At 48.9% G+C, this 26,287-nt stretch overlaps 1 protein-coding gene across 10 annotated transcripts in view; it reads left to right on the top strand.

Annotated features, from left to right (window-relative positions):
- Positions 1-26,287, top strand: part of TSPOAP1 (TSPO associated protein 1) — an 84,686-nt gene that overhangs the window by 10,056 nt on the left and 48,343 nt on the right. For 7 of the 10 annotated variants that reach the window (XR_011134777.1, XM_068909373.1, XM_068909374.1 and 4 more), the window contains exons 2-7: positions 3,900-4,007; positions 6,648-6,776; positions 9,252-9,428; positions 12,952-13,221; positions 19,440-19,547; positions 20,426-20,509. Coding sequence is in view for 6 of the 10 variants with exons in the window: in XM_068909373.1 (XP_068765474.1) it covers positions 3,900-4,007; positions 6,648-6,776; positions 9,252-9,428; positions 12,952-13,221; positions 19,440-19,547; positions 20,426-20,509 (876 nt within the window). In the remaining 4 variants the exon portion in view is untranslated. Of the gene's footprint in view, positions 1-3,899; positions 4,008-6,647; positions 6,777-9,251; positions 9,429-12,951; positions 13,222-13,623; positions 13,643-13,984; positions 14,000-16,551; positions 16,571-19,439; positions 19,548-20,425; positions 20,510-26,287 lie in introns of those variants that run through there. The other 3 variants (XM_068909380.1, XM_068909379.1, XM_068909381.1) reach the window with 3 other exon arrangements.

Raw genomic sequence — 26,287 nt, 5'->3', positions numbered from 1 at the left:
GTGGTCTGCTCTCCTCTGTCTGCCTCTGCACTGTTCTTTCCTTAAATTGCTCTGGTTTTTAAAATTTTCCCTCATAGCCAAAGAGCATGTCACTGCAGTTGAATTTTTAGTGGCTGAGGAAGGCAGAGCTCCTGGGCTGCAGAAGACAACTGCCCTGGGGTTCCTTAAGAAACCTTTCCTGCCTCGCCTCAGTTTCAGCCACAACTCTGCTCCTGCTTGACTTCAGTTCCCTGAAAAAATCCACGACTAAGAGAAGCATTTGGATTTCTGCTCCTGGCTCCTGCAGGAACTTTTTCATGTCTTTATTAAGACAAGTCACTTCTTGGGGGGCTTCTGTGCCTCTTCTCTCTAATGACTTCCTCGACTTCCTTCAAAAAGCCCTGTACGCAGGGGAATACAAGCTTGGCCTGGAGTGAGGCTGCACTGAGGAGCAGTGGAGCGATGAAGAACAGTGGAGCGGTTAATAAATTAAAAGCTATTTCATTATAGAGAATGAATGTTTAATGAGTGTGGGACGACGTCTAGACAGTCCTTCAGCTCCCAGCAGTATGCTGTCTTAGAGGAGAGAGTTCAGCCGACATAGCCAGCACAGTCCCGGCCCCTCTCTGCACCTGTCCCAGTTTGCTGCACAGGGGGAAAGGTTCGGCAGAGCTTTCCTGAGGAGCAATGTCCCTGCTCGGGCTCAAGCAGGGGCTGCACAAGACTGGTGTTCTGGCTGCAGTGCGGAGGTGGCATGGCAAAGATCTCCCATGCCCACATCTTCATCTGCCAGCATTTCTGCAGCTGGACCTTGAGCCTCTCCTGGCGAAGCCCTGGGAAGCTGCAGCCACAGTAGCATGAAGGTGCTGGTGAGGGCTCCTGCTGCGTATGCAGCCACAGTCTCCTGCCCTGCAGCACCCCACCTAGGAGCCCTGCAAGGCCCAGAGATGCCAGCAACTCCCAGGAAACTACATCCCAGCCTTTACCAGGTCATTGGCTCTGGAGTTGTGAAGAAGAAACCCTGGCTGAACGGGAGACACCCTGATAACTGTCTGCAAGGACGGGGGGGGGGGGGGGGGGGTGAGTGGCTGGGAGTCTTTGCATCCTGGCCTAGTGAAGACCTTGTGTTTTATAGCACACAGAAGAGAGGTTTCAAATATAGAAATGATCCTATTTGGATGAAGGTCCCCTAAAACTTTCCCCTGCCAGGCTGGAAGTGCTAATTAGCACCTGCAGAAATCTGATGTTGAAAATGTCAGACGCCCTGTCTCCCTGATGGGGGAATGTCTCCCTGATAGGCATGAACACATCAGCTCCTCTGCAAAAACTGTCCAGTTGTTATTTCAAGTGAAGAGGTCGCTGGCTGAGCTTGCTTGGCCTGTCTTGGTATGAGCCAGCAAAGACAAGAAGTTCAAGGCCTCTCAGCAGTGGCACAGAGATCCTGGAGGGCTGGTTATTTCACCCTGGAGGAGGCAGCAGCGTATGAGCCTGCACTGCCATGCACCGCATGGGAAATGCTGGTAGGATCCCCCCCACGCTCCCATCCTGGCTCTGAGCCCCTCTGGCAGCGCCCACAGCATCCCCTGCCTGGGTGCTCAGCCCTAGGAAGTGCTTTGCTGTACGTGAAGCTGGCGGGGGTGGGGGGAAGGGATATTCCCTGGGGGTGCCTTGCTGTCATTACAAGGATTAGTAAAGCAGCAAGGATGTGACTGATGCTGCAGGACCTGGACCTGGGTCTCTGAAAATATTCGTAGAGAAAATATACATATTTTTGCTTTCCTACAGATGTAAAGAGGTAGAATCTCTTCCCATGGAATTTTTTTTTTTTTCTTATTTCACATTTTTCATCCCAAAATGCAGGAGACCCTTTTTCAAGCACGAGGATTTCTTCAAGGTGGATGTTTGCAAACTGCTCTGCTGAGGCGCTGTAAACTTGGCACGTAAAATCCCCTCGTGGTAGCTCAGAGGGCTGGTCAAACCTTGGGGCACACGGGGGGCCAGGGAGGAGGGCTGGGTGCTACCTTTTGAGAGGCGTCTTTAGGTTTGCTGTCTCCTTCACTTGTGTTTTTCCTTCCTGCTTTGCCAAGGCATTTCCATATGGGTGCAAGAGCTTTGACAGAGAAATGCTGGCACCAAGCTGATTTGGAGAAGTTGGCTGCTGTGTCGATCTGGGCAATGGTGGGTAGTGTGGGCAAGGTAGCCATACAAAAGGAGTTGATGGGGTGGCCTTTATGGCACTGGCAGAAAGTGTCCAGTACTTTTTCTCCAACGGAAGCAACAGAGAAGCCAGAATATGATATTGTTCAAAAGTGCAATGAGTTTCAGCCAGTCTCAGATTCTCTGGAGTCCCTGGGACTCTCTGAGTGCTGTGAGATGCCTAACTGGTGCTTGCTACCAAGAAAGTTCGGCAAGCAGCAGTTCTTCGGCAGCTGAGGGACATTTCCTTTGTAACCTTGGCTTATGAACTGCAGATGCAGAGCTACGTAACAGGATGGCCCAGGGCATTTAGCGGCACCAGCACAAACTTCCCAGTCACATAAAGCGGGTCATGCAAAATCTGCCTGACTGCTGGGAAAACATCTGGCCAGGTTTTCCCGAGATGTGTGGCTTGCTGCTGCCATATGGCTGCTGTGAAGCAATAGTTTGGCTAAGAGCTTTGCTAATGCTCAAAAATACTTTCTGGGACCCTGCTTCTGTAGCGAGCCTGCGGCTAGCAGCTCAGAGCAGGAAGCAGTAACCACAAGTTATATATACAGCTCCCGACAGAGCTGCTGCTGCTTTTGATGTGACAAAATAAAAGTGGTATTTTGCAAAGAAATCCTACGAGTCACCTTCTTCCGGTGGCTGATACAGAGAGGGCAGAGCCTGGCTCCAGGGCAGTCTCCTGAACCAAACTGACAGGGAGCTGGGATGGGGGAAGCAGGGGAGGACCTGCCATTACCTCCCAAGCCGCACGACGCTGGAGGCCGCCGGGTGCCTGAGCCGTGGGGAGCAGCACACGTGTCTGGCACGTCACAGTGGCAAAGCCGCCCGAGGTGCCAAGGGCTAATGCTCTGCCCACCTGTTTAGAGATCTGTTTTAGATGGCACCAGATCAAACGTGCAGCACAGCACAACATGTGGGGTCTGGGCCTCTTCCCCAGCTGAAATCCTCTTTAAAACCGTCTTGGAGATGGTAATTGTTACCTTGAAGTCACTGAGGGTGGCTGTTTCATAGACAGGGAAGGGCTCTCAAGCAGGGTAGCTCTGCTGAGCTGAGTCCCCCGCTCGCCACTTGCTGTGGCCCCTGTGTTGCCCTGGCTAGCCTGGCTCCCATGTCCCTCTCACCCATGGAAGATGCAGCCTGACCCCAAAGGCCACTCCGTCCCTGCCCAAGCCCTGACTCCATGTGTCCATCCTCCTCCTCTTCTCTCCCCTCAAGCCCTCCAGTGCGTCCTGTGCCCGCGGCCCTTGCTGGAGCCCCGGGATCCTGATCCTGTTGGCTCACACAGAGGCGCTGGAGCAGGTATGCAGCAGGAAAGGGAGCTGAGCAGCCCACGTGCTGGGGTTGTGGGCACTGGGGACAGCACTGGTGTATCCTCAGTAGTGATTTCCGTGACTTCCAGCAGCACTAGCGGTATGTACATCTCCTATAATGTCAGGGAGCATCTGCTCACAATGCAGGCAGGGCTGGGAGCATCTCAGCTATGGCCATTGATCCCTCCATCCCCCAAAGGAGCTCCTCACCTCCTCCTGAAACTAGCCGCCTCCACATCTCACCCTGACCCTTAAGCTGCCTGCGCCCCAACCCTGCCAGCCTCCCTGTAGGGAACCAGGCTAGGCTTGGCAGGAGGACCAAGGAGGATGTGCAGCTGCAGCCTCCTCTCCTGCTCACCGCAGGGAGGCAAAGGACTGCCTTGCCTTTCCCGTGCTGTTTTGCAGAGCGGGGCTGACTACGGCTTCCTCGTGAGACAGAACACAAAGCTCCTGAGCGCACTGGAGGACCTGCAGCACCGCTGCACCAGCCTCACCGAGGAGAACAGCCTGCTGGTGAGCGGAGGATGTGGCCCCTTGGCCAGACACTGAGCTGGGTCTGGGCATGCGTGTACAGGGTTTGGATTGCTCTGTGGGGAGGGAGCACTGGCCCTACGTGAGCTTGTGCTCGGCTCAGAGAGGTGCCAAGACATGGGACCTGGGGACGGTCAGGAGGGAAGGGGAGCCTGAGTGCTTTGGGGCCCTTGGGCGCCTTTGATGCCTTCACACTGCACTGCACAGCCATTGGCCTGAATTGGCCCCCTTCCTCATCATGCCAAGCAAAGACAGGACCCTTTGCCACCCTTCCTGCCATCTTTGTCCGACACTACTTGCCTGCTGGAAACCGTGAGAGACTTTTCCGCAGTCGCCTGTGAAAGCTGGCAGAAAGCAAGCCAAAGGCGAGCCGATGGCGGGGAGAGGGAAGTTGCTCTTGTTTCCTCTTTAAGTGGAAAAGCAGAAACACTGATTCACTTGCTGCCTCGGCTTTGGGTGAGCAGTGCAGCACCGCCCCCTGCTCTCACGGGAGCACGGCATCCAGCCACTCCATAGGGCACCCAAGGCAAGGCCAGGTGGCCCAGCACTCACTGCCCATTTCATCCTGCTCCCACATCCTCAAGTGCTCTTGGGCTGCTCCAGGTTCATGACGGCCGATTGGGAACCTGGGGAGATAAGGAGAGGAGGTGTTTCCCTTCTTGTTTCCTCACTGAAGCCCAAGAGGCATCAGACCTTTGGAAGCCCTTCCACATGGGGATGCCCCCACCCTGGCCATGCATCTAGGACCAAGTCATCCATGGTGTTGGCTGGGCTGTGTTGGTCTGACCCCATGAGCTTTGGTGGGGGGGCACAGGTATTCAGTTCCCTATACAGGACCCTGACTTGCAGCAAGACCCTTGCTCACATCAGCCTCAAGCTCGGGGTTTGCCAGCTCAGGCTCAGCTCAGGAGAGTGGAAATATGCTGTGGAGGCTCAGCCCCTGGGCCAGCCGGAGCCCAATGCTGCAGTCGGGCTGGGGTCACCCTAGCTCAGCCAGAGCAATGCAGGGTCCCAAAAGTTCAGCTCCTTTCGCTGCTGCCATCTGGCCGCCATCCTGCTACCATCCAGTGCTTGACATGCTCCAGTCTTCAGGCCTTGGATGGAAGGACCAGCTCTGAGGAACAGATAGACTCAGGGCTCTCTGTGTGGTATGACAGACGCTGGTCCTGAGACACCGGTAGTGGGATCTGCTCCAGGCAGAGCCACCTCAATCCTGCTGAGAAATGGGGCTTACCAGCAACCCTGCTGCTGAATGGCTTTGCACAGTGCAAGGGCAAGGACCTCACTTGTGCTGGCATTGCCCACGTTGCGCTCCCTCTACACACCTTTGGAAGCAGGTTAGCCCCTTCAGCTGCACCACCTTCCAAGGGAATTTTTTTTTCTCATTTCCCAACATAAACCTCATAGTACTTTCATATCTCCTGTGCTGTTACTGAGGTTTAAAAAGGATCAGAAGAAGGTGGGAAAGAGTCTGAGAAAATAGCAACGCAGGTTGATTTTTCCCTTCAAAATGCCCTTGAAAATTTGGTCATTTTATTTGCTCCATTCAACATTTATGTCATCAAATTCAAAACATGTTTTAGATAATTTCCTTACTCTAAAAGAATAAATCCAGTATGACCTGAACTCTGGGGCATTTACCCTTCACTAGTCATCTGAATTTTAGCAAAGCATCTATCATATCAGCTCTCATCAAATCGTACTCTTAAAAATCAGCCTTGGCCTTATGACTGAAAAGAAGCAAATAGAGCAGTGAAAACAGCAAGTGTCGGTCGAGGGATCTCACAGGGGCAGGAAAGAAAATAACTGGAAGGATCAATTGACCTGACATTTTTGCTGATGTGAAAAGACAGCCCAACAAATCTGGATGTGACTTTGAGAGCAAGCCATTGGCAAGCCGCAGCTTATCAAAATGGACAAATACAAGGGGATTAAGAGCACACAGCATAAATAGAAAGAGAAGCAAATTTGGTTTGCAAATATGAAAAAGTCCTTTGCTGCTTTTTCCCCATTCCCCTCCAACTCTTGTCTCAATGTCAAGAGGGAAAAGACAATAGCAAAGCTCACAGTATACCATGGCAGTGCAGCACAGATCTGGGCAATGTGTTGAGCATCAGAACACCAGGAAAATAAACTAGAAAGACTGAAAGAGAAAGCCCCAAGATTCAATGGACACAGCCAACCCAGAGACACACACGGCCTGCCCTCCTGGCCAAGTCAGCCCAGCTGGCAAAGTCAGAGCCTGCCAAAAGCGGAGAGGACTACATGCTGCAGAAGGAGAGCGATCATATATGACAAGCTAGATCAGGGATGAGGGGCATCTTTAGGAGACTACATAGTCACATTAACAATAAGATGTATCAGGAAAAACAGAGGTTTCAGCGACTGAAGAGGAGATGAGAGAAGGTAGGGGTTTAATGGTTGGGTCAGTTATGTAAGAACAGGCAAAGTCCAATATGGAAGGACTGGGAAAAGCCCTCCACCGGTCCTGTGGACACAGAGTGGGTCTTGGAGGTGTGGGGACCTTGCTTATCTCTAACACCCCCCGTGCTTCACTAGCGCAAGGGTTTGAGGGCAGAGTGAGAAGCGGCTTCATCTTGAACCTTTTCATCTGTTTTCTAGCGCAGGAGCTGCTTCCCTGAAACTGAGGAGAAGGTTAAGCACCTAAAGAGGAAGAACGCAGAGCTGGCCGTGATCGCCAAACGCCTGGAGGAGAGAGCCCGGAAACTCCAGGAGGCAAACCTCAAAGTCGTAAGTGTTTCACCCTTTGTGGCACGGGGGCTTGCCGCTGCTCAACTGATGCTGTGGCACTGAAAGCTGACTTCTCAGTTGCTACTATACCTGGGAGCTCCCTCGCCTTATGTCCCTTGCCTTTGGGACGTAAACCCCCTTCCAGAAGTGGAAAGGCTAGAGTCGCTGAGATTGTGAGAAGGAACATATTCACCAGTACATCCTATTGTCCTGTGATCCCGTTGCTGCAGCTACAGCAGCCCTGCAGCTATCAATCAGGCTTGTTTTTATGCAGAATTGTTCTACTGAGCTAGAAAGGCCTTTTCTTTCCCCTTTCCTTAAATCAGGTAAGGCCACACAACAAAAATACTTTGTATATCAGCAGCAATAAAAGGATCATAAAACCCAACAAGCCTATCAGGAAGAGAAATTACTAGCTGCTTCCTCTCATGCTTGGAGAGCTCGTTTTGAGCAATTTCCTCCTGCCTGGTTTCTTGCTGTAAATGTGCCCACCTACCCTAAGGTATTAATTAAGGTAATTAGCTTTGCTCTCCCTGGGCTGGTCATGAAAATAATTCATCTGACTTCAGCAAAATGAAACAGGAAGTATTTGTATAAGAAAAAGAGTGCAGTAAAGCAAAACAGGAAGGGGTGCAATACTTTCCTATGCCCCATGCATACCTCGCTTGCATTTGTGCGCCAGCCACATGTTATTTCTTTCTCCAACCAAACAGCAGCTTGTTATGAACTCTGTAGCTTTTGACACAGCACAGGAGCCCTGGGAGAGGGCTGTCAGATGTGGGATCTTGCAAATAAGAATTTGAACGAGCTTCCTAAAGGTGGCTTGTAGCACGGAAACGGAAAACCTTTTTTTCTGTTGGAGGAAGACCAGGGATAGTGGTGGGAAATGCTAACCCTTTAGGATTAGGAAGGAGGAAGTGAAAACTTTGCCAAAGAGAAGGTGAGAGGAATTTTCCTGGCATTGCCTCGTCTCTCTACCCCTGGGCACTGAGCTGCCCATCTGTCACTGGGTTTTGGTACTTGCAGGAGAGCAGTTGCTGCCAGATGGATTTGTCAGATACCATGTTAAGAGAAATCATTTGGTATACATCCAGTAGCAGTGAAGCCCCTCCAACAACTGCACAAATACTGGGGTTTTTTTTTGTTGTTGTTTTTTGTTTTTTTTCCCTTGAACAAAACCTTGGGGGTGGTTGCTGTTTAATAGCTGTGTGAGCACTGGGAGAATTGACCCCCCCTGGGTTACTCACCTCAGAGAAACCCATGGGCTGGCCCACATCTCCTCGCAGCAGAAAATGCCTTAGTGGTGGAGGCTCAAAGAGGGGTGGGCTGGATGCAGGGGAAGGCAGCTGCATGTTCGGTGAAGGGATCCTGAGGAGCTGGGGTTAGTTTGGCAGCAGCTGGTTTCAGTGCCTGGTACCCGTGTCCTTCAGAGCCAGGGCCCTGTGCATAGCTTCTGCACGTGGACAAGGTGCTCGGGAAGACCTGGGGAGGAAGAGTTTGCAGAAAGGATGCCCTTTTCCTTATCAGGGAAGGGAGAGAGCTTCCTCCTCACCAAATAATCAGACTTTGTGCAGAGAAAAATAGCTGCATGGGGAGAGGGAGAGTTTGATAAACCTGGGGACAAGATGTGGTCCTGCTGTGCAGCTGTACAGATGGCTGAGATGAGTAGAGAAGAGCATTTGCTTGCTGCCTGCTTGCCTGGCTCCACATTGCTGGTACTCAGTGGGACGGTTTGCCCTAGGAACAACCACTTGTGCTGATCCTTGGGGAGACTGTGGCCAGATGTGAGATCAGATGTTCCCCAGGATAGCCTCAGCTACAGCCCAGGGCCTCTGTCCAGAGGATGCTGCCCAGCCCCATCTCCTCCTCCCCTCGCAGCACTCCTGAGCTCTCCACCCTTGGTCTCCCCTCCCTTGCCGAGAGCATGTGAAGTTGAACTGCTCCTTCTGCTGAAGATCTCCTAGTCTTCCCCATAGTGTGCTGGTGCCTGCCCAGGCACTGGGCTCTCTCTTGCCTCCCCCTTTGATGGTATCTTCCACCCACCAGTGCCTACCTAGCACCCTCTAAAAATTTCCATGTCTCTTCTTGTTTTGGCCACCTCCAACCTTGTTCCCATGCTGGTCTCTCCAGCTGTTGTCCCCTTCTCTTTGCTGTCTTCTCCAGTCCTTCTGCTCTCATCCTGCTTCCCACCCGCTTTTGCTCTTCCTGCAGTGTCCCATGCTGACGGGACCCCATGACTCCATCTGCTGAGCACCTTCCCTTTCCCATCTGTTTTCTGATCCACTTCTCTAAGCAGCCCTTCCTCCTTCCTCCCACTTTTCTATATGTATGTTGTGCTCCTCTGTCTCCTTGTCTGCCCTTTGTGGCTAGGCTGCAGTTCTGGATGGTGGTCTCTGCCTGGTCACTAATGAGGTGATGGTTAATAAAACATCAACATATGTGTTTTTCTCCCTCGCTGCTCTCTCTCTGCTGTAGGTAACTGCTCCAGTGCCTCTGAAGGGTTCCAATCTTGAGCTGTGTAAAAAAGCATTTGCTCGCCAGCGTGCCAAGGACCTGACAGAGCAAGCCAGTGCTCTCCTGGCGAAAGACAAACAGATTGAAGCTCTGCAGCAGGAGTGTCGGGAGCTGCAGGCTAAACTCATTGCAGGAAAGGTGAGAAACTTTCTCAGACCTCACTCACTAGCTAGGGACAAGGCTGGGAATCAGGCTCCAGAAAGTGGGATGAAGCTAATCAGTCCCAAGGAGAGACTGAAAGCAGAGTGTGAGTTGGGACAGGGGAAGCTGGGGGAGCGTGTGGTGGAGACAGTGCCTTAATCCCTCCAGAATAGCATGTGGGAGGATACCCCAGCTCCCACCCTGCAGATTCATAGGTCCAAGCTGCCATTTTCAGCAGCAACTAAAATTCTTCCTGCGGAAACCACTGAGAAGCCATGGGTTGACCTTTCATAGTGCTGGGCTTCACATAAGATGTAGAAGCAGGGCCTTCCTTATAAGTTTTTCTTTAAAAGTTAAATCAGCTGAGCACCTTTACAAGAACCAGTCTAAATCCCGTGTTTTGAGCTGCAGCTTAGTGAGTGCTCTCAGCCTTTGCAAGGCTGACAATAACTACATGCATAAAGTTTTGCTACTATTAACTTATCATAAGATAAGGATGGGTGTTCATGAAAACATCTGCAATGCTGATGTCTACATCTGGGCTTGTGACCCTACGTTCCCTTCATTACCAGCACCAGCACAGATCTTGCCATGTAAATAGTGGGATAAAAGGGATAATTCATCTCATCCTGAGAAAGAGGTCTAAAATTGGTCAGACATGTTACTCTCTCAAAGCACTTTTTTTCTCTGCAGTGTCTTGAAAGGGAGCCTTTGCAAACATCTGAAGTTAGGTGAAATGATTCCCATTCAAGCGACTAAAACAACCTGTCCTGGGCACGTCAGATATGTCTTTGTTCATGAGCTGGACATTTTAAGGTTAGGTTAGCTAAGAAACTCATGACAAGCTCAGAAGCTCTAGGACTCACACTGGATTCCTCCTTTTCCACTAATACAGATGTGGTCACGTGCAACACTATGTTCCTGTTCCCAGCTGGGCTGAACGCATACTTATATTTCTACTTACCACACTTACATGAATATTTAGGTATCAAACTTCCTTGCTGAAAGTGGCTTTATTTCTGTGGCTGAACTTACCATGTGTTCATTTTAACTATGGGTTTGAAGGTAGATTCTCCCTCCTTCCCTAATGTAGATCTAGTCAGTACAAGAGTAATTGGGTGTTGTTCTCTGTTTGTACAGAGGGGCCCTGGGGATCCCTTCTGGCATTAAGACATAGGAGAAAGTTATCCAGGTCTGCATGTGCTTTATAGTGTCATTAGGAAGAAATTTCTTTCCCGTTCCCTTGATTGCTCACCACAGACCCCACAGAAGGGGAACTAGACCCCTTCCAAAATGGTCTGATCTTCATACCAGAGCATGCTGGGCAACCTGAATCTGCCAGGGATAGGACGGTCACAAATTGTAGAGAAATGTGACGAAGGCAGGTGAGCAAGATTTGTTACCATCCGAAGAAATACACATGGTACAGTCTTCAGGGTTGATGAACTCAGCTGCTGCCTTGCTAGGGCAGGGGTGACCCCCTCTAGCTGAGAGGGTGGGGCATATCATCGATTTGTATAACCTGCCAAGGCACCAATAACAGGGGCATTTATACATGAGCAGGGAATCTGCAAAGAATGTTAGAGAAGAAAACATTCTAGCTGTTCTTGTTTTTCTCATTTCTCTATAAAGCAAGGTGTTCATAAAATTTTAATTTTCAGCTAGTTAAAATTCAAAACTCATTTAATCTGTCTGCAACATGCTAAATACATTATGTCAGTAAAGCGGCTTCTATGCAAAGATATTATGCACATGTTCAGATTTTGTAACCAAATCACTTTTAATCTAGTATAGTTAAATCAGCACAAATATTTTAATGGTTATGAAATGGACCTATCGAGCCCCTTTCCAGTGGCAGGACACCCTGCACATCCGACTGCAAAATTATTAGCCTTGTTTTGCAAAGTCAGGGCTCTGAGGACAGGATAAAATGATTTCCTGAGACTCATGCTCCAGTGACGGGCTTCCAACCAAGCCCCAGCTACAGCTAAAACCAGGCTGCAATTTCTTGCCAAGAATTAGTTCTAACACCTTTTGTGGCTGATGGGACAGGAGCTAATGAAGACACTGTTGGGGTGCAACCTAGAAGAGGGCTGAATATGGCCTGGAGCTTGCCTGTGAAAAAGATGTACCTGCAGCCCTTTTGGTGGCTGCCCTCCACATCACAGAAGTCATGGAGGCAGCAGAGGCCAGACATGGCACTGGACAGGCAGCCTGTGTTACAGCTTCTCCAGCTGGCAGTGCTCAGAAGGGGGACAATGCAGGGAACAGCAAGGCAGCTGCAAAGGACATGTATAATAGGAACTGTGAGGAGAAAACGAAGCTTTTTTCTGTTCCCTTGTTCCCCCTGGAACAAGCCTGCTTTGGAGGCTGCCTGTTGGGAATAGCTGCCCTTTTTTGGTGGGGGAAGGGAGATTTCGTACAGAGCCACAGTCAGTTTTTATAAAGAACTATTACCCTGATACCCCAGACATGGGTCTGGCACAGAAGAGAGCTCAGCTCTAAGTTCTTGAGTCTTTAACCAGTTCCCATTAATGGTACCTCAGTTTCCCCCGTGTAGCATAAGAATATGTTCTTCTGCGCTCATTCTATCATATTTATAAAGCACATACTATTTTTAGGGCAAATCAGAAGTGAACAGGGAAGCAGATTAAATTTGTCCTGCATACCAATTATGTGTTGAACTCACTGGCTTATGAGCTTTCCAGGGGAATGAGCAATGTCTCCTCCAGCAGCATATTTGTAAAGACAGGTTTTCATAACCAGCTTTTACGGACATGTAGGTACGTGGTTTTTTTTCAGCCTCCTAAAGCAGGAAAACCTTTGCAGAATTAAAAAAAACTGGTGACAGGCCTCACTATTTTTGTGAGAGTAAAATTACACTGGTTTCTTTCAAAAGCTACTGGCTTTTGAGTCCAGAGCAGACAGTAATAATGAATTGTACAAAAGATGGGAGTCTACGCATACTCCCTTCTTTGAAGAAGTTAGAAATCAAGAATAAACTAAAATAAAATAAAATCCTGAGTCAGAACTGAACAAGTCTCAAGAGAGTCTTCATTCTTTCTAGCATCTAAAATCCTAACCACTGTGGATACATAGGGCTCCAGAGAATGCCAGCATCCCTACCAAGGAAGTTAAGCAGCTAAGACTCTTGTTTTGCCAGGAAATGCGATAATATTATCCTGACACGCTCCCTGCTGGCAGGTACCATAGGCACACTTAGAAAAGCCCTGTTTAGTATGCATTTGCTCTGAGACAGTTGCAGAAGCATTATAGGCTAGCTTTTAGCTGTGGGAGCAATCATCATATAGTCACATAAGGGATGCACAGTGACTGTTTTTGAGGCCTTGGAGACCCAAGAAACAAAAAGTCTTTGTGGGCCACGTTACAACTGGGCCTGTTTTTTGCTACCGTCTCTTCAATTACGCTTTTGGAGTCTGTGTGTTAAGTCACTACCCCCGATCTGTTCTATCTTTCAGAGGTCGGGAACACTGTAACGTTGTGTTTGCTTTTGCTGTAGGATGACCCTCGTTGCCTGAACGTCATCGAGTTTGATCGCCTGTTGCGGGAATCTCAGAGAGAAGTATTACGGCTACAGCGACAGATTGCCCAAAAGAATTTCAAGGAGTGTCTACACTCCTCTAAAATTAGTTCAGGAGGCTCTTTGCCAAGTGCTGCCACGCGCGTGGGACCATCCATACCGATGCTAAATACCTGCATAAAAGATTCACCTTTATCAAAGGAGGCCCACTCGGGAGACCCGGCACTAGGAGTGGAAGCGCACAGGAAGGTGAGACAAGTGGGTCAGCGCTCAAAAAACGTTGCCGTTTAATTAGTCAATTAATTACTGTTCTTAGGAAACTTCTTGCAGTGTGTGAGCGCTGCAGTTCCCAACCGCTGTGAGCAGGTGCTGTGCTGGTTTTTAAAATGACCTATTAAAAGTGTCAGGGATCATCTAGCGCGGGGTGACACAGCAGCTCCTGGCTGCCCAGCGCGCCCGTGGTGACGGGGAGCCGCACTGGCAGGGCAGGACGCAGCGGCGTGCAGCAGGCCCCTAGTCCTGCTGGGCGTCTGCAGGACAGCTCTCCCGTGTCGCATTTGCGAGCCTAGGAAACTAGGCAGCGCCTCTTTCCGCCTCTCCGGTCTCAACCCTTGTGAAAGTCTGGCCGCTCGCTCCTGCGCTCGCCCGGGGACGGCAGCGAGGCTCTCTGGTCCGTAATTCACTGCCGCCCGGCCGCCTTTCAGACAGGCCCCATCCCGGGCCCAGCCTGCGGCGCCCGTGCGCGGCCCCACCCGCCCTCCTTCGGCCCTACCGCCCCGAAACGGCACCGGCCGCCGCCGCGGCCTGACCGCGGCCAGCCGGGCCGGGCCGGGGCCCAGGAGCCCCGCGGCGCGGAGGCTCCCGCCGCTCTGTCCCCACGGGCCCTGCCCGGGGCCCGGCCGCGGCCTCGGCCGCTCCCCCCCCTCCTCCCGGCCGCAGTGGTACGGCCCGGCAAATCCGCGCCGCGGCTGCCGGGGCGGCCGCAGGGCGCCGCCTCCCGCCCTCCGCTGGCGGGCGCAGCCGGCAGGTAAGGCCGGGCCCTCCTGGGGCGCCCCGCCGCCGCCTTCGGGGCCGCGGCCGGGGCGGCCTCCGCCGGGGCGGGCGGGCCCGAGGCGCCGCCGGCGAGCGCCTGCCCCGCGGCGGGGCCTGCCGAGCCCTCCTGGGCCGCCGCGGCACCGCCGAGGGGCCCGGCCCGGCCCGGCCCGGCCTGCCCTGCCGGGGCCTCAGCCGCGGGGCCGCGCTGCTCTCGGGCCCTGGGGTTGCGGCGACGGGGCTCTTCCTCGGCGCGAAACTGGCTGTGAAAGAAGTCGAGGCCGGCGGGGAGAGGGATGGGGGCCGGCAAAGGGAGCGAATCCCCCCGGGCAGCGGGCGGGGAGCCGGGGTGCGGTGGGGGCTGCGAGCGGGGCTGGGGGCCGCCATGTGCGCGGTCGAGTGCGGCCCCGGGGGAGCAGCTTGGGCGCGGTGGGTGCTGTGGGCCTGGGCGGCTGCCGGTGAGGCTGAAGGGGGGCCAGGCCCCCGCAGCCCCCGGCGCTGGGTGTCCCTGGGCCTGCGGCTTCCTGAGCCGGGGTGGTGCCACGGGGTCGGCAGGCTCTCTCTCGATGGATATTTCTCCTGTGGGTTTACCCAGTTTCTTTCCAATCCCCTACAAGTTTTCAGTACCCGCAATATCCTGTTGCAAAATTTCGCATCTTTAGCCTGTGTGAGAAGTGCCTGCTTTCCTTTGCTCTAAATTCCGACCATCTCCTTTCATTTACTGCTCCCTGGTTCTTGTGGATGATACAATCAATATTCATTCCTTGTTCACCTTTCCAAGGCCACTCACGATTTGACAGATCTCTGTCCTGTCCTTCAGCCTTTTTTTCTTTTTCTATACTGTAGAGTTTTAGCCTCTTTCATTATTCTGTGGGTGGCAGTCAGTCTGTGCTTTCATGACCTTTGTCTCCTTTGTACAGTTTCTCTGTCGTTTTTGAGTTGAGGGAGGCAGCACTGCACTCAGTATCTCAGATGCTGGTGTGTCATTGATTTATGTAGTGGCATAGTGCAGTTTTCTTTTCCTTTCCTAATAGATCTCTTTGCCTTTTGTCTAAGCATTGAGTTCTATTGAAACATCATATGTCTAATAGCATTTTGTTATCGCTGAGTGTCATGAGGTCTTCCTCACCCTTTGTCTCTTTTCTACATCAGCGCTTGGAGAGCATAGGACCTGCTGCCTCTTCTCTAGTCTTCTCATTTTTACTAGATACGTGTCCATGAGAGATTCTTCTTTCTTATTCATGGTAGTTTAGGGCCTCTAATGGCTTTTCAGAGGGCCATAGCTGAATGCCTTTAGAGCACCCAAGCCAACTGTACCTATTTGATCTTCCTCACCCGTTTACCTGTTGACACTTTAGAAACTCTCCAATAGATTTCGAAGTCTGTATTTTTTTTTCCAAATATATATATTTTTCTTTTAAGTGTCTGGTTAATCTGTGTTAAAATTTCTATCGATTTGCGCAGAACAGGTGTCACATGTACAGGTCTGTGTTTCCCCAGATCTTCACTGGGGGTGAAGTCAGTTTTGTCATTTGCCACCTTCCAGTCATTTTGTATTAAGGCAGTGTTAAGTAAGAAGTTACACACTGCAGGTTATGATTCAGTTATATTGAAGTTAGTTCATGCCAGAAGGGTTTTTAAGCTCTTGGGTGAACATTGTCTAATCTTGGTCATTTGTTACTGTTTATTTTGTTGGCTTCCACAGTGCTTCTACAGATATATCCTTCTGAGACAGAGCCTCAGCTGTATTCTTCATAGTTTAAGACTTCTGCTGTGACCCCGCACTCCCCAAATTCCTCTGTAATGAAGAGAGATGCACAGACTTCTTCTAGTTTTTCTACACTGTCCTCATCATTGTTGAATGGCCCTTTTATACCTAGATTTTCAACTGGCTCTGCAGATTCTGTCAGACAAGAACATGCACTGTGGTATTTCTCCTGCTCCAGACAGGAGAGTCTGTCCTCATTGTCAAAAATTTTCTGGCTGGAAAACATCAACAAAACTAAGTCTGATAGCAGTAGTGAATGGGGAGCAAGGAGGCTGTCGCCAGTCTCTTAGCTGAACCCTGTGACACAGAACGCCCCAGTCTACATGGACTGTGTTTGTCTGGGTGCACATGGTGTCACGCTGAGGATGAAGTTAGCTCTTGGGGCAATAACCACACAGTTACTACACGTTTTAAAAAAAAAAAAAAAAAAAAGATTTTTCTCCATCCCCAGCTTGGTGTGTCAGGGTAGTAGATCCCCTTTCAAAGAAGTAGTCTCTCTCCCTCGGAGTTTAAAGAATAAGCTTTTCCTCTCAGTCTCCTTGGAAAATCTCTGTTCTGTGTTCCTCCTCTGATTTTCCTCCTTTTTTTTTTAGGGGTTCTTGGATGATGGTTGTTTCTGTGGCTACAAATCATAGTTTAGCAGGGTTTTCTTTCGGTGGCAGTGCTGGCTTAAACAACAGGCAGTCCCCACTGCCTGTTCCTCATGAGGTTACACAGAGTTGCCCTGACACGGCTGAAGGAATGGGCCACGGTTAGGTGGAAAATGCTCGAGGAGATTCTGCCATTGACAAAAATGCGGTGAGCTGGTTCAGCATGTTAACAAATGTATGCTCTCAAAAGTATGTAGGGCTGGGATCACCATCTCTTTAACAGCCAGAACATGAAGGCACCAGGCTGTGCATTGATTTTTCCAGAAGCCTCTGGCACAACTGGGGATGCGTATTCCCAGTTAAGCGTCTTCCTCATGAGTCTGGCCCTTTGACAGCGTGTGTTTTCCTCCCTGCCACCTCCTCAGCTGCCTTCCAAGTTTTTTGAAAGAGTGAGGGGCAAGGAGGCATGCTCTACTTGCTTCCTCTTGGGTCAGGATTGAGATGAGTGCTTCCTGGGTGCCAAAGACAGAGCTTTTTAGAAAGCCTATAACATTTTTAATTTATTTTGTTACATGCTTTAAACTTTCCACATATTTGTCAGAACACAGGTACTTACATGTCTGTTATATGTTTGACCTTAGCTGGTACAACCTGGACATGGTCCTCAATTGTACAGTCCCATCCTGATCTCTCTGCAGGGTCTTTGCCATGATAGTCCACGCCGTGGATAGTGCTCGGGGTAGGAAGCAGCTGTTGTACAGTCATTTTCAACTGTATTGTTGAACACATTCCTTGCACCTGGCGCATTCACTGAGCATCTTCCAGTCCCTGCTGTGAGAGAGGTGGCACAGCTCCAGATCACAGCTCTATTCATGATGTGTGCCAGCCTCATTTACCATTTGTCTGTTGAAGTGATGAGCCTGGGTTCTGCAGAAAAGTAACAATACATGAGCATGTGGCTGGGGGCTATGCCTCTCTTCTTGAAGGAAAATTAAGTCCATGTGGGCTAATTTAATTTTGCAGTTTTTTCACTGTGCAATCATAAAGTTGTCTGTAATTACGTATTTAATAATTTTGTTTAGCTTTTTACTGGGAAGTGAACACAAACACGCAGATTTGCATAGCTGTTTGCAGGAGAGCATGACTTTGAATTGTTAAGCATAGTTACTGGCGCAGAGGGTGTATCTAAGTCTAACTGGCATCAAGTAGCGTTCCTTGGGACCTTGTTTTGTTACAGCTGACTAAAATGCAACATTTTCAGTTTGAGAGAGATACAGATATGAAACTTACTATGTGCCAGATGGTTTAGGGAAAAAAAAAAAAAAGAGATCATCTCAGAAACATTTACGTATGGGTTTTCCAGAGTTAAATATTCCGCCTGAAACCTTTCTGGCACCAAGTGAGACCAAGGTTCTTGTTAGATGCCTTAGTCCCATGGGCTAGTTCCACTGGCAAAAATCTCGTTTTCCCTTTGTCTGAGAGCTTGCAAGGGCTAGGGCTCAGCGAGTGTGTGGCTTGGGTGGAGAATCTTAAAATTTCCAGCCCCTGCTTGGTTCTTGGATTGCCAGAGTCCCATGCTGACCTGGTTTCATGGGTGGTTTAACATCACTGAAGCTCACTGCAGGATGGTGGTTTCAAGATTTTCACATTTCAAGCACCAGCTCTTTAGCAGAGAATCTGAAAACCTTGATAACCTGGTCTACCTGGGCTTGGCTGTAATCTCTTTTGTTTTTTTGGCTTTCTGCAGTGGAGTCATGAATTCAGATGTAGACTAGCTTCGATGTAGATTAGATATTGTCCCAATGACTGACTGCAAAGGGAGTTCAGATTGACTAGCGTGGATATCTCAGTACTGTAGAGGTTCAAAGTGAAATGAGAGATTCCACCTCTAATGAGAGATCAACTAAAGGTCATAGCATTAGATAGGGTCATAAGCTCCTCGAGCTTGTTCATTCTACAAGTTGGCTTTGATGATACTAAAGATCTCCTGACCCTAAGATCTATTTATCAAAAATAACTTTAAAACTAACATTTAAAATAAAACATCAAAGCCCTCTTTCTTCCATTCACTTCAGGCCCTTACCCTGCTGTTAAGGAGTTATCTAGGCAGAGAATGCCATTTCAAATATATCAATTGACAATGAAAATTCAGATGATTAAGGGTGTATTTTGTTTGTAGCCCAAATTAAAAGGCCTTTTTGTTAAATACTTGTGTAACGAATAGGAGAGGATTGTATAGAAATTCATGAATTGTTTTAAATAATCTCATGTGAAACTTTATGTCACCAGGCCATGTACCTGAATAAAAAAAAGAGATGTTTTTCCTCAATTTTTAAAGTAGATCTCCACTTCTGAAGTGGTTCTTGAGTACTTTTGTAATTGGCTATTCTTTTTTATGAGTGAGTCTGAATGTACATTGTGACAGTGGAGAGAGGTGTGAGAGGGGTAAGTTTCCATAAAGGATTTGCCTAGTTTCTCCCTTCAACTAATTTAGTGATGGCACACATAAGAGACACAGCATGTACACTGTTCATTTCAGTTCTACACAAGCTGCTGAGATGAGATTCTCCATTTCTTGGTATTTCTTGTCTGCTTTTCCCTGCCTTTCGATTCTGATATCTTCACTGAAAACCTCTCTGCCACTTTCTGCTGTTTGTGAGGGTCCTGCTCTCTCTTCTGATGTTTTTCACATTGTTTTTATTGCTTTGGAGAGGGCCACGAAAGGTGTTGCTGGTGCCTTTCATTCAAACCTTAGATGAGGCATGAATGGGAGCTAAGGCTTGAGAGCTTCCTAGAGTCAACTATTGCACTATGGGTTCAGTCAGGCTGGATCAATTGGCTCTGGATACCTGGAGATGCCCAGCGCAGGTCTCTCTTCAGCTGGTTGGGTAGTCCCTGGCATGTCATCCACCTTTTTCCATGTGTAATGGTGCTGTTCAGAGAAGATCGGGGTTTTCATGTGGAATTTTGCTCACCCAGGCTGTGCTGTCAATAAAGCCTCTTCTCCCTTGGCATGCGCAGCATGTCCTGTTGTTGTGGTTGTCTCTGAGCTCACTGGGATCTCTCTTCCTTTTCAGGTGGAGCCAGGTGTGCTACCTTTGGGACCTACCTCTGAAGAACATGAAAATTTCCCTCCCAAAAATGCAATAACAGACCAAGAGAGTAGCCAACAGATAGAGCAGCTGGTGAGTTGTGGCCCTATCTGTGGGTTCAAGAGGGGACTGTCAGTATAGGCCTTTTCCTTTCGGAATGAAACTAGTCTGTTTTCAGATGAAGGAGCGCAATACTTCTTCTTGCGTTTTTAACCTGTGGAATCCAAGCAGCGGTTTTGGGGACTGAAGTATTTCTAGGGGTGAGTGTTCTGTGGAAGTGGGAACACCGGACTAGGCACAACTTGGAAAATTAGAGGGCAAAGCACGGGCCTTCTCTGCATGGGAGATATTGCTGTGGAGCATGCTGTGCGTGGAGGATATTCCATGTATTTTGCTGAATCTTGCATGCCCTGACAGTGGAATACTTCAGAACAAAATGAGAGGGAAACATACCGGTAGACTCTGTGCTGTGTTGGATTTAGTCTTATATGAACGTGGATTAGATATGACTAATCGGGGACAGATGTTTTGTGAGGAATATGTCCCTTATGAATTATTCTGGTAAATGAGAACAATTCATACTGAGGTTCAGCAGTTCATATCTATGTGAGGAGCCAAGAACAGTAGCAAGTACATGTAGATAAAGGTACATAACCAGAGGATGTCTGCAGTCAGTTAGTGGATTAGAATAAGACTTGATCTAGCGCAGCTAATGTTTCAAGCTGAATATTTTGCACAGCTCTGTCTTTTTTCCCCCCACATCCTGTCCTTCATCCATGATGCAAATAGGAACAATCTGTGCAAATAGGAAACAGAACTATTTCCAAACATTGAAAGGGTTGAAGGAGAGAGGAAAGGGCCATAAAAATAGCCGTTTGACTTGAAAGGTTTTTGGTTTTACTGCCTTTTTAGAAATCTCACGTGTTGTAAGAACGTGGGCTTGCTGATATATATGTACTTCTTTTGTGCAGGAATTTGAACTCAAGAAAAAGCGCAAAAAATGTGAAAACCTTGAGCATGAAGTGAGGAAAAAGCATAAAAGATGCAAGGAACTGGTAAGTTCTCTTGTTCCCTTCTGCTCTGAGCATAATGGTAGAAAAGTTAGACGGTTGCATTCTCCTCTTGGATATCCTTCTGTTTATCTCAGTGATCACTTGTCTTTCTCTTCGTTTCAGCAGTGTCACAAATTTTCGGCTCCAGCCTTGGAAGCTGGAATTGTTCATTTAGTCTTTCAGCTGGCTGCGAGTTTCATCACTGAATGAAACTCCATGGCTTTTACTAGTTTGGAGAGGTATTTACCATTTTCACATGCACTCCAGAGAAGTATTTTAGGATTTCTACATCTTGAGATGGTAGTTACAGACACCTATGGTCACAGAATCACAGAATCGTTTAGGTTGGAAGGGACCTCTGGAGATCATCTAGTCCAACCTCCCTGCTCAAGCAGGGTCACCTAGAGCATGTTGCCCAGGATCACATCCAGACGGGTTTTGAATATCTCCAGGGAAGGAGACTCCACTACCTCTCTGGGCAACCTCTTCCAGTGCTCTGTCACCCTCCCAGTCAAGAAGTTTTTCCTCAGGTTTAGATGGAACTTCCTGTGTTTCAGTTTGTGCCCGTTGCCTCTTGTCCTGTCACTGGGCACCACGGAGAAGAGGCTGGCCCCATCCTCTTGACACTCCCCCTTCAGATACTTGTACACATTGATGAGATCGCCTCTCAGTCTTCTCTTCTCCAGGCTGAACAGGCCCAGCTCTTGCAGTCTTTCTTCCTAGGAGAGGTGCTCCAGTCCCCTCATCATCTTTGTAGCCCTCCGCTGGACTCTCTCCAGTAGTGCCATGTCTCTCTTGTACTGGGGAGCCCAGAAGTGGACACAGCACTCCAGATGTGGCCTCACCAGGGCTGAATAGAGGGGCAGGATCACCTCCCTCGACCTGCTGGCAACACTCTGCCTAATGCATCCCAGGAGACCGTTGGCCTTCTTGGCCACAAGAGCGCTTTGCTGGCTCATGCTTAACTTGTTGTCCACCAGGACTCCCAGGCCCTTCTCTGCCGAGCTGCTTTCCAGCAGCTCAACCCCCAGCCTGTACTGGTGCAGGGGGTTGTTCCTCCCTACTCACAGGACCCCCACACTTGCCGTTGTTGAATTTCATGTGGTTCTTCTCCACCCAAGTCTGCAGCCTGTCCAGGTCCCTCTGAATGGCAGCACAGCCCTCCGGTGGGTCAGCCACTCCTCCCAGTTTTGGACCATCAGCAAACTTGCTGAGGGTGCACTCTGTCCTTTCATCCAGGTCATTGATAATTAAGTTGAACAACACTGGACCCAGGACTGACCCCTGGGGGACACCGCTAGCTACAGGCCTCCAACTAGACTCTGTGCCACTGATCACAACCCTCTGAGCTCGGCCATCCAGCCAGTTCTCAATCCACCTCACTGTCCACTCATCCAACCCACACTTCCTGAGCTTCCCTAGGAGGATGTGATGGGAGACAGTGTCAGAAGCCTTGCTGAAGTCCAGGTAGACAGCATCCACTGCTCTGCCCTCATCTCCCCAGCCAGTCATTCCAGCAGAGAAGGCTATCAGACTGGTCAAGCATGATTTCCCTTTGGTGAATCCGTGCTGCCTACTCCTGATCACCTTCTTGTCCTCCAGATGCTTAGTGAGGACCTCCAGGAGGAGCTGTTCCATCAGCTTTCCCGGGATGGAGGGGAGGCTGACAGATCCCTGGCTCCTCCTTCTTGCCCTTTTGGAAGACTGGCGTGACACTGGCTTTCTTCCAGTCCTCAGGCACCTCTCCTGACCTCCAGGACCTTTCCAAGATGATGGAGAGTGGCCTAGTAATGACATCCGCCAGCTCCCTCAGCACTCGTGGGTGCATCCCATCGAGGCCCGTGGATTTGTGCATGTGCGGTTTTCCTAAATGATCTCTAACCTGATCCTCCTCGACCAAGGGAGAGCCTTCCTTTCTCCAGACTTCCTCTCTTGTCCCCAGGGCCTGGAATTCCCCAGGGCTGGCCTTAGCAGTGAAGACGGAAGCAAAGAAGACATGCAGCAACTCTGCCTTCTCTGTATCCTTCGTTACCAGGCACCCACCCCATTCAGCAGCGGGCCCACATTTTCCCTAGTCTTCCTTTTGCTAGTGATGTATTTGAAGAAGGCCTTCTTGTTGTCCTTGGCATCCCTTGCCAGATTTCATTCCAACTGGGCCTTAGCCTTCCTTGTCGCATCCCTGCACACTCTGGCAACGTCCCTGTATTCCTCCCAAGTGGCCTGTCCCCTTTTCCACATTCTGTGCACTCCCTTCTTGTGTTGGAGTTTTTGTCAGGCGTTCCCTGCTCATCCGTGCAGGTCTCCTGCCCGCTTTGCTGGACTTCTTACTCAGAGGGATGCACCCGTCTCGAGCCTGGAGGAAGTGATGCTTGAATATTAACCAGCTTTCTTGGACCCCTCTTCCTTCTAGGGCCCTACCCCATGAGATTCCTCCAGGTAGGTCCCTGAAGAGGCCAGAGTTTGCTCTCCTGAAGTCCAGGGTTGTGATCCTACTCATTGCCCTGCTTCCTCCTCGCACGATCCTGACCTCCACCATCTCATGGTCACTGCAGCCAAGGCCGCCCCCAACCTTCCCATCTCCAACCAGTCCTTCTTTGTTTGTTAGTACAAGGTCTAGCAGCGCACCTCTCCTCGTTGGCTTCTCCACCACCTGGGTCAAGAAATTGTCATCAATCCTCTGCAGGAAAATCTTTGACTGTGCCTAGCTGTGCTGTCTTGCCAACAGATGTCAGGGTGGTTGAAGTCTCCCATGAGAACCATTTCCTTTTGCTTCTTATTTGTTGGATGAAATCCTGCCTCCCTTTAATTTCGTGAAGGTTTTGCAGGGCATATCATGGGACTTGGATTTTTCCGTTGTGTTTGTATTTTGCTAAGAGTATTGTCCAAAAGGAACATGAAAGTATTAGTGACTGTCACAAAGTATGGTTTCACCCAAGGGTGCTTACTCTTTGATTAGATGTTTTACATTTTGCTCAAAGCTGAGGTCAGGTCAGGTCTAAATACCCATAAGGCATAGCTGAGCCTCATTGCCTAGTGTCTGATATGGTTCATACTGATGAATGTTTCATTTCCAACAGTCATCCTGCTTTGGCTTTAGGCCACTCTCTGCACTCCCAGCAGTGCTTCCTGTACACCTTACCTGCTTCTTTCAATTCCCATATTTTTGCAAAAGCAGTTTTATCCTTTGATACTGTGCTGATTCTTCCTCTACTTTTGGTACAATGCTGCCTTTCACATGATATTATGTGTTGGAAAGAGCTTGAATTAATTTTTTTTTCCAATCTAGAATCTGCCTAAGAGTTAATGTAGTCCTGGGGTTGAGAAGTCCACAGCCGTCAGAGCCAAGCAGTCTGTCCTTGCCCACTAATTACGTTATCCGTATTGCATTGGAGAAGGTGGAACACAATCTAATTGTTTATTCTTGGACCTTTGTGTCTCAACTTGCTAGTGTCTCTCTACACTGTCAATTTGCAATTCATAGCATTTGCCACGGTTTCAAGATGCCAGAGGAGTGCCCTTGCTTTGTCTTACTCTTCAGGAGCAGTCTAAAACTATTTATTTCTCTGACCCTTTGGCTAGTTTCCTTGCTATAGAGATTTCAGTCAGATGCTTATGTGCACCTGTATACCGTGATCCAGGTCAGATTATGGCTCTCTCTTCCAGGGATTTTTTGCTGTGTCATGGTGAAAAACTGAGAGAAGGGACCTGCAGTCTGGCTGCCAAAACTAGTGGGCTCTTCTCCAGTGCTACTTGTATGATGATTTTTTTTTTTTTTTTTTTGACCATGGGTTGCACAGTCACATTTGTTGCCACTGAATCCAAGCCACTTGGAAAAATCTTTGCTTCTGTGATCAGTACCTTGGTTAGATGTTTGGTTGCTGCAGCAGCTTGCAGTCAGGCTTTTTCTTTCTAATGGAAGTGTTCGTTATTCTCCGTGGTGCCCAGCGACAGGACAAGAGGCAACGGGCACAAACTGAACCACAGGAAGTTCCATCTAAACCTGAGGAAAAACTTCTTGACTGGGAGGGTGACAGAGCATTGGAAGAGGTTGCCCAGAGAGGTAGTGGAGTCTCCTTCCCTGGAGATATTCAAAACCCGTCTGGATGTGATCCTGGGCAACAATGCTCTAGGTGACCCTGCTTGAGCAGGGAGGCTGGACGAGATGATCTCCAGAGGTCCCTTCCAACCTAAACGATTCTGTGGTTCATGTGCGTGGTTTCAGTCCAGGGTCTTGTATGTTAGCATTTGATCTGGTTCACTTGTATCAGAAAGCTGTTGCTCTCATGATCACCTTAGGAGGCGGAACAGGTCAGCTACCAGAAAAAGACATCATTTTTATGTTTGTCTTCTAAGAATATGCTTTGGGAGAAGTTATTCTGTTCATTTTTATAATGTTTGTAATGCTGAGGAGAGATCTGTGCTGTCCTATGTGAGCTGCAGGCCACTTCTCAGAGTAGCCATCTCCAAGGCTTAGTTGTGCCTTTATGGTCTGCACAAGGCATCTGCATTCTTGTGGTAGGTTTCCTTGATGACGCGTTTCAGTAGAGCTGACTGATTGCTCACCTTCTGATTGTAGGGAAAGAGAGTGCACATATTAAGCAGCTGGATAGGATGCGCCTTGTCTGTCACAGTAGTCTGCCAGACCTGGATCATATTAAGAGTGAAGCTGAAGTGCGTTGTGCTTCCTGCCTGCACTCCTAATGAAATATGTTACAGGAATAGGAAGAAAAGTATCCTGTTAGGAATACAGTGTACAGGACCTCTTCTTTGTTGAGTCTATTTGGAATAATGTCTTTGCTAGAAGCTGATTTACATGGGTAGGGTCAAATCTGAGTGCCCTTCTCTATTTTAGCATAAAAAACTCCTTGGAACTCACTGAGCTTCTTGGGGGTTTCCCATGAGCTGGAAGTCCCTGAGCTACAGTGTTGAACGCTGGGGAAGTATCATTGCCTTCTTGGCTTCCTCTTTCACTCCTGACTAGGCATCCTCTGTTGGCCACTGTCAGGAGTAGGACTCTGGGCTATAGAGGCACTGTTATAGGTCTGGATTGTTTTCGGGTCCTTAAGGAATAAATATGTCATTGGATGTAGAGTTGTTGGACAGTAGCTTTTCAAGATCAAGAAGGGACGAACTCACCTTAAACTACTAGGAGCGAGACTCTGCCGGCATAGGGAATTAGTTCTTGGGATATCCAGGAAATATTTGATATGTGTAAAATGTTGGGGTGGGGGAGAGTGTGTGTGTGTGTGTGTCTATTTGGCGTTGTTTGTGATTGTGAAACTTAAATTTCTGTAATGGTCTGCAAAGCATGCTGTACAAACCCTCTACAGATGGACTAGACCTGGCAAAGTCTCTCCATATGTCCATAGTCTCCTGCCTGCTCAGAGACAGTATTATCTAAGGTAGCATGATGTAGCTAGCTCACATTGCCTTATTGGCTCCAGACTAAATCCTGATTTTTTGAATTAGACCCAGCCATTTAAAACTCTTATTATTGAATTTGCAGTCTAGAACTCTTTTTAGCTTTACTATTCCAAATAATTTTTCTTCCTTAACTGAAATTTGCCAAGAAGACTCTGATCTTGAATCAACAGTGAAACTTGGCAAATTGTAGGTGGAGATGGGGGATAGTTCCAGACAGCAGCATTTAAATGATGTGGCAGTAGAGCTGTGAGTTAGACAAGGAAATATCTTTTTCATTCTGGGCTTTAGGGCTACATAAATGGAAAAAGAAACTTAAGAGATCACATGGTACAGGACTGGTATCTGTTTGAGCAGTGC

The sequence above is a fragment of the Struthio camelus genome, chromosome 16, assembly GCF_040807025.1.
Source record: "Struthio camelus isolate bStrCam1 chromosome 16, bStrCam1.hap1, whole genome shotgun sequence".
Classification (NCBI taxonomy): Eukaryota; Metazoa; Chordata; class Aves; order Struthioniformes; family Struthionidae; genus Struthio; species Struthio camelus.
The sequence above is the reverse complement of the archived record's forward strand: the minus strand, read 5'-3'. Positions and strand labels throughout refer to the sequence as shown.